This window comes from Mercenaria mercenaria, unplaced genomic scaffold (assembly GCF_021730395.1).
Source record: "Mercenaria mercenaria strain notata unplaced genomic scaffold, MADL_Memer_1 contig_4751, whole genome shotgun sequence".
Classification (NCBI taxonomy): domain Eukaryota; kingdom Metazoa; phylum Mollusca; class Bivalvia; order Venerida; family Veneridae; genus Mercenaria; species Mercenaria mercenaria.
Genome location: NW_026463004.1, coordinates 38,817 through 49,606, shown reverse-complemented (window position 1 = coordinate 49,606; position 10,790 = coordinate 38,817). Strand labels below are relative to the sequence as shown.

At 33.2% G+C, this 10,790-nt stretch overlaps 1 protein-coding gene across 1 annotated transcript; it reads left to right on the top strand.

Moving 5' to 3' along the window:
- The first annotated feature begins 5,450 nt into the window (after positions 1–5,450).
- Positions 5,451–10,200, top strand: LOC123536301 (uncharacterized). Its single transcript, XM_053535391.1, has 4 exons — positions 5,451–6,690; positions 7,323–7,475; positions 7,770–7,938; positions 8,201–10,200. The coding sequence occupies exons 1-4, from the start codon at positions 5,565–5,567 to the stop codon at positions 8,796–8,798; spliced, it is 2,046 nt and encodes a 681-aa protein (XP_053391366.1). The 5' UTR covers positions 5,451–5,564; the 3' UTR covers positions 8,799–10,200.
- The last annotated feature ends 590 nt before the right edge of the window (positions 10,201–10,790 follow it).

Genomic DNA, 10,790 nt, shown 5'->3' with positions numbered 1-10,790 from the left:
TGTTTACATTCATTTCTTTACAAATGGCATTCTTATTTAAAGGGGGACAACTCATATAAAATATTTTAAGTATCTGACAGAACAGTAAACCATGTGTTGGACAGATAAGTTGTGTCTCAAGATGCTGTTCATTTACTAAAAAGTCTGTTGTTTTGTGATATACTGCTAAACCTTAAGACACGTTTTTCTTACATTTGTGCTAAGTAATATCAAAATTGCTTCATGGATGACAGAGCTATTGAACATACATGTAAAACTGTCGACAATTAGCCGCAAAGTGTAACCTTGATCTTTGAGCTAGTTCTATCGGTGTTGTGCATGACACATTGCCTTTGGCCAAGTAATATTGAAATCTTTTTAAAGACTGATGTGTTATAGATCGAACAGGAAATATGCGCTGTTGGTCTTTAACCTCCAAGTGTGACCTAGACCTTTGAGCTAAGGGTCCGGGTTTTGCGCATGACACGTCGTTTCATCACGGGGAACACTTGCGACAATAATACTAAAATCCCTCGATGAATGACATTTATGGACCGGACACGAAATTGCGGACGGACGGACTGACGCTATCACGGAATGACGGGTGGAAAAGTGCAATCCTATAGTCCCCAAAACTTTTTTTGAACCAGTAGGGGACTAATGAATAGATAAGACTTAACACATAAAGTAATCACACTTGTATACTATTTAATCTACTTATGCACTTGCGGCAAAAAACGTATTATAACTATATCATTAAAATATTTTTCAAAGAATAAACGTAGAGAAATGTCGTTTTTAACTGGATAGGGTCAGTCAAAAAGCACAATGTTTTCATTCTTACCTGCTTGATAGGTCTAAACCTAAACCTAAACTGAAACAAATGCCATGTTGCATTTTCAGTATTTGATAAGGTACATCTCCACATTATTTTAGCGTAATAGGTGTTTAATGATAACAGTAAATTGAAGTTTTATTGCTTTCTGTAATTTGTGATAGATCTAGTTTTGTTGCAACGCTACTTTTGTAATATCAAGCACCCTGGAATGTCTAGTTTAATAAAAAGACTTTACAAAATGGATAATTGTAAAATGTCAAAATCGTAGGTTAGGTTGTCGCATGGAGGACTCTTTAAATCGTCTCTCTATTCAAATACTAATTTAAGTTCGTATTTTTTTTTTTGTTGTTGTTTTTTTAAATGATAGGTTAGTGATGAATTTAGACGAAATAGAGGTGTCCTTTACACCTAAACAGTGTATACCATTAATGTTAAATCGTATGTGCAGGCCAAAGCAATCGTTCAATACGTAAGAATTTTCCAGACATTCTTCGTATTCATTTTGACATTTAAATCGTCTACATATTCCGAACACTAAATAGCTAAAACAATCTCAAAAAGAAAGAGAAACATGTTATTTTCTAAAATAAAACAAAAATCATTTTCAAAAATACGTGTTTGAAAATGAATAAATCTTTCCCTTGAATGTATATTTCTTAATACTGGGCTTCAATGTTTCATTCATTCCTTCGTTTGTTGAAATGAAAAATATGTTTTAGCTAAAATTGGCGCTAAAACGTAATATTTCTGTCTCTGCTATATATCTAATTCTTTACATTAGATTTTTACTAACTACTTTAATAACTAGAAATAATTCAAACGATGGAAGTAACGAAAAAAGAAATTGAAAAATAAAGAAATGATATATAAATAAGTCAGAGAATTGCTCTAAAATAGACTTTTATCACATAATAGAAAATAACAAACATCATATATAATGTATCATGTTACTTCTGTTTAGTTACATAAAATTTAGATAAACTGGAGAGTAAAAAGATAGATTTATTGTAATAACATACCCGCTTTGGAAGTTTCTGAAAGTAAAGGAATCACATATTTTCAGTTAAACGCCTCAGTAACTACAAAAATATGTGTTTTTAAAACACGCATGTCTTGTGATCACCCTGCCATCTGCCCTTTGACTAACTGACACTGAAATCAAAAGGGGTAATCTGCTGACCACAGGAGATCATCCTATCAAGTTTTTCGCCTGTACATCTAAGCATTCTTAAGTTATCGATCGCAAACTTTTCTCAATTTTAAGGTTACTGGGACCATTACCTTTGCCCTACTGAGACCAAAAGCAATAGGGATAATCTCCTGACCATTGGCAATCAACCAATACATGTTGACATCTGTAGACTGAAGTGGTATTCAGTTATCGATCGGAAAACGTTTTCGGTCTCAAGCTTACTGTGACCTTGACCTATGGCTTACTGACGCAAATAATCTACTGACTACAAGCAATCATTCTGTAAAGACTAATTACTGTTTGGGCAAAGCGTTCTCTAGTCAATCGGAAACCGTTTTAAGTTTCAAGGTCATTGCGACCTTGAATTTTGACCAATTAATCCAATAAACGACAAGAGTCATTTTCTGGCCAAGAGCAATAATTGTATGAATGTTGATGCCTTTAGGTCAATTCATTGTTCAATAATTTATCGGAAACCTTTTTAAGTTTCAAAGTCACTGTGACATTGAACATTTACATATTGATCCCAAACATTAAAGGGGTCATCAACTAACCACAGACGATCATCCTATGAAGTTGAACACCTTCAGGCTTAAGCGTTCTTAAGTTATCGATCGGAATCAATTTTCTGTCTCAAGGTGACCTTTCCTTAGAGCTATTGACCCCAAGAGCATGACGAATCCTCTACTGCTCACATGCAATGAAGTTTGACACTTGTATGTCAAAGCGTTCTTCAGTTATCGATCGGAAACCTTTTCAGTTTCAAAGTCAAACAAACTGATTTCAGAAACAACAGACCCGGCGGCTTAGCTTAATAGGGAAAGCGTATATCTACGGATCGCGGGGTTGTGAGTTCGATCCCAGGGCTGGGCGTATGTTCTCCGTGACGATTTGATAAACAGACATTGTGTCTGAAATAATTTGTCCTTTACCTTTTGTTTATGTGAGTAAGTTTGCACTTACTTGCGGAAAACAGGTTTGTACTGGTACAGAATCCAAGAACATTGGTTAAGTTTACTGCTCGCCGTTACGTAACTGAAATACTTTTGTAAAACAGTGTTAAACGCAAAACAAACAAATAAATAAAAAGCACTAGAGTTTTGTAATGACCATAGGCAAATATTTTATGAAGTTTGATACCTGTCGGTCTGGTCGTTTTTATTTTCAGTGATCAGTCGGACGGCCTTCCAAATGTGGGGTAAAAATGTTTTTCATTGGATTTCTCGCTCGATTTTTATAAACATATTTAGAAACAAAATGTGTTAGCGCTGTTCTTTTTACAGAAGTAACAGCATACACAGGAGCACAATTCAAGTCCAAAACTGTACAAAATAAACTTTTATCACAATAAAAACATACAGCCTACATCGTCTAGAATGTATCATTCTATTAAGTCACAAAAAATTAAATTATATTTAAAACAGGAGAGTAAATAAACAGGTTTATTGTAACAACATACCCATGCCATCCATGACTGAAATTAATAGAAACAATAATCACAATCATAATTTCAGGCTAAAATAATTATTATTGTTCTATTACATTAAAACATACAACATAAATCGTCTATAATAAATTTTCTGCTATTTAGTCACATAGAATTAAAATATATAGGGAGTAAATAAGCATGTATATTGTTACAACATTCCCGTGTCATCCTTGACTGAAATGTAAAGAAACGGGAATGAAAGCAAATATTTTCACTTTAAGGCCTTACTAAATAGAAAATGTTGTTCATCGGATTTGCTGGTCGTATTTTTCAGAAATATATTTTGCTTCAGCTTGCACACGGATCATTGAATACAATATCATAAGTGCGCTACTTTTAATGGACATAACAGTGTACACATAATTGTAATTCCTATCCAAAATTTCTAAACTAGACTTTAATCACATTCAGATATCCGATCCACAAATAGATAACATTTCGATGCCTGACTACTCCATGATTTTCAGTATCATCTGAAAGAGTTGTGTCTGCTGAACAAGAATAAGTAAATTAGACGACCATAAATAATATGTACGAATCACTACAGCCATATTTTTGACGAAGAGAAATTTCGTTTTATAAATCTTACTTTTCAATAACTGGATATCTGTTGAAGGATCACTGAACACTTTAAAGTAAGTAAAAAATATACAATATATTGTTACCGTGTCATTTCTTTCAGTAGACAAAACGCTTTTAAATGATACCAAAATTATATGAGCTTACCAGGCATTAATATGTGATATATTTTAATAGCGTGGTGAAATAGAACTTGCTTATTTGTGGACTGGATACCTTAACACACATCTTCTATAATACCTCAGGTTACCTCTATTTATTTCCCCTTATACAGTTACACCATTTTCTTAGAATGACTGAAAAAAAACAGTTGTAACAAAATCGGATTTATATATGTTAAACTTACTTTAAGTTAGTTATTTCATATAATCAATCTGCATTATTTTGGTTACGGCAATACATTTTGATGCACTTGAAAGTGTGCGAGTTTTCCTGTTTTCCTGTTCAAATTATCAGCCTTTGTAATTGTAAGTGGATAGGGTATAAAATATGTAGACCAACTAGGATCTTCAAATGATAACACAGTTTTCATTATAACATTTGCAAATACATACAGTATTTGATTACAATATAGGCAAATGTTCACTTTATTCACTCGCAATTCTGTGCGCCTGCAAGTTAATTAAACGTACTTTAACCAAAATGAACACATGTTTTCAAAATTTCTGGTAAATTAATGATAATGTAGATGGGTATAATTTCTATATTAATGATTTCGGTCGTTATACAAGAACCAAAAGAAGAACAATATTGATTTTCACATTCCGCTCGCTACTGTTTTCCTGAGAAAAAAATTCGTTCGCCGTCTCATATTTTTTTTTCAGAAACATGAGCTCAGTCAAGCGGGGCAATATACGCCTGAAAGGTTTATTAGAGGAGGTCTGAAGCAAAATTTAAAGATTCTGTTTGGTGGTAGCGGTGGTGGGATCAAGGTTCGCCTGGGAAGCCGTTGATAATATTTGTGCTTTGTCAGAAGAAATTACACCTAATATCTACGTATTGAAGGTCCCACTTATTTTGCGCTAATTAATGTTAATTGGCATTCATCGAGTTTCTTATATGTGTCACGCCACGACATTTTGGGGCTTGTTGAGTTTTGACGTCATTTGCGAGAACGTGATGAAAACATGACGTGCTGAATTAATTGGCGCTAATTGATGACAATGTTCATTTTTTAAATCTTATGCTCGTAATGATGCCGTTTACATGCTCGAGACAGTACCTTATTATTTCTTCTTTCAGTTTTTGACAGACACCGATAAATTTCCCGTTATTATTTAAGTAAAAAAAGTCAGCAAATATTTAACATGAAAAATCGATAATTCTGGTCATGCCTATTGCTTGATAGTTCCCCTTATCCGCTGTATACAACTTTCACAAAAGAATAATTTCACGCTTGACACCGTTGCCATGGATTCCGGAAGCTGTAATGTTTACTTAAAGATGTAAAGTTGTTACTTTTCGCAGAAGTATCCAAAATATCTAAGATGAGTCAGTTAAGTACGTGCTCTACACGGTCTTCGATACCAGAAAGCTTGGTTGTCGACCAGGATGTAGAATTTATTTGTGAACTTGAGCAAGTCAATGATTTATACTTTTCAAATGTTCAGTTTTCGGACGAACCACACTTTGGAGAAAATGTTGTTTTTGATGACAGTGATGAAGAGAATTATGATTCTGACTTGAATGATAGTAGTGATATTGAGTTACCGGAAGTGGATATTTGTGAACGTGATATTGACATTAAGGAAAATAATGCAGTTAGTGAGTTTCAGGGAAAAGGCTGTGGATGTCATAAAATTCATGGAAAACCTTGTAGTCAGGTAATTAACATTGATCAGGCTATCGAATATAGAATGCAGTGTAAGGAAATGACATCTGATGAACTTGATTTAACAGTTAAAGTACAGCTGTCTGCCCACAGGAGAGATCTTACTCACTGGTCATCTGCTAGGAACAAGAAACAACAATTAAAGGACAGAGAAAGGGTATCACAAGAATATTTTGTGTTTGGTGTAAAAGTGTGTAGAGAAACCTTCATGTTTTGTCATGGTATAAGTAAGAATAAGCTGGTAAACATAGCTTCCTCACTTGATAAAAATGGACTTAAACCTAGGACTCATGGAAATACAGGTAAAATGCCCAAGCATGCTTTGTCAATGACTGACACTGAACAGATTGTAAGTTTTTTGTCCAGCTATGCAAATGCCAATGGTTTGCCATTACCAGGTAGATTGCCAAATTACAGACAGCAAAGTGTTATACTGTTACCATCTGATCAGAGTAAAGCTGACATACATGCTCTTTATAATGAAGCAGCTCAGCAAAATAGTTTCAGGGCAGTCAGCCTATCTGAATTCAAGAAAATATGGTTACAACAATGTCCACACATAGTTATTTGTAAACCAGCTACAGATCTTTGTGCTAAATGCCAAAAATATGCACATGAAATCTCTAACAGTGGAAACTTAAGTGAGGAAGACAAAGAAACACTTTTAGAGAATTACAGAACACACCTGAATAAAGCCAAATGTCAGAGAGATTACTACAGGGAAAAGTGTGAGGCTGCTAAATTGAATTATTCAGTGATGACTCTAGAACAGAAAATGAGAGGTTTGTTTATTTATAATTTAATTAGATCTTTTATTAAATTAAAAAAATTAAAAAAATCAAACTTATCATGTTGACTTTTGATTAAGACATGTAATGAGATCACCAATCTTTCTAAATATCCTCTTTGTTTTGTGATTTGCAACAACACTGAGAAAAATTACAGAAAACTAACTAGAAAATTGGCTTTTCAGTAAATTAATTGTAAAACAGTGTGTCATGGTTTGTATACTGTTGATTTATAAGTAAACATTTATATAATAAATGGGGTAAATACAACCAAGTTTCATACCACAAATGTACTGCAATGATTTTCACATTTTGTACACCAATGTGTAAAAGTGTAGGACATTGGTGTACAAAATTTAAAAAGTCAATGCAGGCAATTGATGTAAAAACCCAGGCATGTAAAAGTGTGCCCCTCAAACTACCTTTAGGCTTTATATCTTTAAGAAACATTATAACAATGGAATCTAGGCTTGTAACTAGTCAGTACTACCATATTGTTTCCAGTTCTTGCACATGCTACATGAGTTTCTTGTACAATATAATATACAATACATGTAACAAGTGAAGATGAATATAAATATAGGTAAATTTGATTCAATTTTAATATATATGTTTTATTAATAAAGGTCAGCCACCATGTTCATTGCCAGGAACACAGCAATACTCATTTGACTTTGCCCAGCAGCTATTTTATCCACACCATGCACAACAAGTTGGACCTCTGTATTTCAAAACTCCCAGGAAGTGCCAGTGCTTTGGAGTGTGCTCAGAAGGAGCAGGTAATTCATAATATTATTTGCTCATATCACACTGTTGATTAATGTGTATTCTCTCTAGATTTCCATGTTACACAATTAATCACATGACATACATAAAATTTATGTATGATTCTAGATATCAGAGATATATATTGTCATTCTGTAAAGTATACAAAATTGTAAGTAACATTCACCTAGTATCAGATTATAACATGAATGGCACAGTTATATTATGACCAAGTAGTATAATATTATTATGTTACTATGAAGCTTTACTTGTCATTGTCTTCAAGTTTTTGGCATACTTTACACCAGGTACACAGGTATTCTATCTCATTGATGAAGCAGACTGCACTGGTAAAGGAGCTAACTGTGTGGCCAGCTTACTGCACCATCATTTTCAGCACCATGGGTTTGGAGAGGAGCATGTGCAGTTGCAAATGGACAATTGTTCTGGACAAAACAAAAACAACACTGTATTGTGGTATGCAACTTTATTCATTGTTCATACATAAGATGAAATCAAATAACTCAGCTAGGGACTAAAAAGTTCTCCTATTTGGGAAGTGATTAATTTTAGAATATACATTTTATCAGGGTAGATAGTGGACACAGATTTCATCATAGAATAAATGATCTTGTCATATCTGAGATGTATTAATTTTTCCTTTACCATATATTCTGAAAATAAAGAAATGTACTATGCTGGCATATTTATGTTATTTTCAAAATTACATTTCATTTAGGTATGGGCTATGGAGAACTATGACTGGGCTTCACAAGACTGTTGAGTTCTCACTCATGGAAGCTGGCCATACAAAGTTTAGTCCAGATTGGCACTTTGGAGTATTCAAGTCTAAATGGAGACACTGTACAGTTGAGACCCTAGACCAGATTGCTACATGTGTTCTTCTGTCTTCAAAAAACAGGCACAACATACCTCAGCTTGCAAATGATAGTGAGAAACCAGTGTTGTTTTATGACTGGTCTGTATATCTTGGTCAGTTTTTCAAATGCATTCCTTCTCTGAAAAAGTACCATCACTTCAGCATGACAAGTGAAAAGCCTGGTGTAGTATTGGTTAAGGAATATGCAGGTGACAATGGACAGGAAATTAATGTCTTTAAGAAAAATCCTCCAGTCCCAAGTGATAGTCAGTTACCTTCTGTAATTGTGCCTAAAGGTTTAGATCCATCTAGGCAGTGGTATCTGTTTAATGAAATTAGGCAGTATTGTCTTAAAGAGAAAAGCTCATGTCCTAAGCCATTGGTTCCAAAACCTGAAGCTATAACTGTTAAGAGTGATAGTGAAAAAAGGAAGAAGAAGTGTTCATACAAACAGTAAGCCAGATCAAGAGTTTGTCTTGCCTCTGTACAAAAGACTGAGAGATTTGGATTCTGACTTACTATTACAATGAACATCAGGATACTCCTTGGATGTCAATATTCCTTATGTCAGAATCAGCTGGTGACTTTAACAGTGTTTTATAAACATGTGTTCAGCAAAATTGATTTCAGAGACACATTTAATAAAAATAAATATTGAAAGGAACATGTCATGTATATACTTCACTAGTGCTTTTAATTGTTATTTCCTAGTTATTTGAAATACATTCTCAGTTGTTCTTTACTACAGATATTCCTTTTTGTCATGTTTCATACAGCATTTGTGAAACTACTGTGATGCATATGGCACTGAAATTGAAACCCTTACTTGAAATCACATACTGGAAACTATTAAATTACAAAAATGATATTCTGATCATTGCATAAATAGACTATGGTAAAGTAATTGAATACATGTGTATCATGCACAGTGTATGTATTACTTAATTCTACATACTGCTTAACTACTGACAACAATGTAAATTTTTATTTATTTTTTAGTATATTATAAGTATTTTTGGACATTATATACAGATCTTAGTGATTTCAAGATTAATGTTCTTAATAAATTTTGATATATATGTTTCAAGTTTGGCTCTGGTTTGTAGTATAGTGTATATACTTTCAATCTTGTACCTCATATAATTGAATTGGCATGGTTGCTATGGTAACTGAATTTGACTATTAAAACCTACCACTCAATTTAAGTGATAAAAATGATAAAACATGATTTGATAATGATATGAGTGAATTCTAAAGTTATCCTGTTTATTTTTAAGTTGTTATCCTAGTATGTATCACATTTTCATTGTTGCTATGGTAACAAAATGATGTTGTGAATTTTAGACTGGAGATATGTTCATTCTTTAGTGACAAACTATTGCAGGTATGAAATAGACCTACTGAATTCAAGTTATGAAGATCATATTTTTTTGTGTTTTGAATTTTATTTTTCTAGTAATATTAGTTGTACACAAAACATTACTAACAGATATGCACATGGAAACAAACATCATATTTTTTTAAAAGAGAAGTTACCTCCAGTGTTAACTGCCAGTAGGACAAAAGGTATACTTTGTTATTTCTCATGTAATAATAGGTAGAAATATCACAATGTCTACATTTTATATTGATAGCATAAAGAAAAACACTTTAAGCTTATATTTTTATAATTTTAACTCGGTTACCATGGCAACCATTATGTTAATATATATCTGCTAGTTCTAATTATTGAGCGGTTACCTTCCCATACCACTTTGTCATATTATGTACCATGTAAATGACTAGCACACAAGTACAAAGTGAATAAAATGTGTTGTTTCACTATAGTAATTGGTTTGTTTAAATACTTGCAAGATAGCAGAAAAAACTGGAAAACGGTGGTATTGTAAAAATTACCATATTTCCTTAAATATCACTGAAACAGCTCTAATATTTTTCTTGCATAACAGGGAGACATTGATTATTAAAAAAACATCAAAAACTAAATTTCGACAAAAATCTTCAATAAGCCCCTTTTTCCCATGCCTTGTCACATATTATCAACTACTGGGGAAATCTGAAGGAGTTCCCATCATGTAACTACCGATTATCGATTTTCTATAAATAGCCTAATTATTATGTGGTCATATTTGCGTTTGTTCGAAACGAAAACGAGGCAATGCTGCCGAATATTTGTCAATTTTCGTTGATGACTAGGTCTGTAATAATGCAAAATTTACAAACTGATAGCTACGGCGCACATTTTAAGTTTATTTTGACATATTTATAAATGTTACAACTTGCTAGAAAAGTACAAACTGGTTCTTGTATTGGCCCGGAAATGTTCGGAAACCTTCGTAAGTCCTATCTGTCTTTCCGTGAGAATTCCGTTTTTATTTTAGCCATCGTTTATTGCTTTCAGAAGTTATCGTTCTTTATCACGCACCCGTATATTTCGGGTGTAATACAG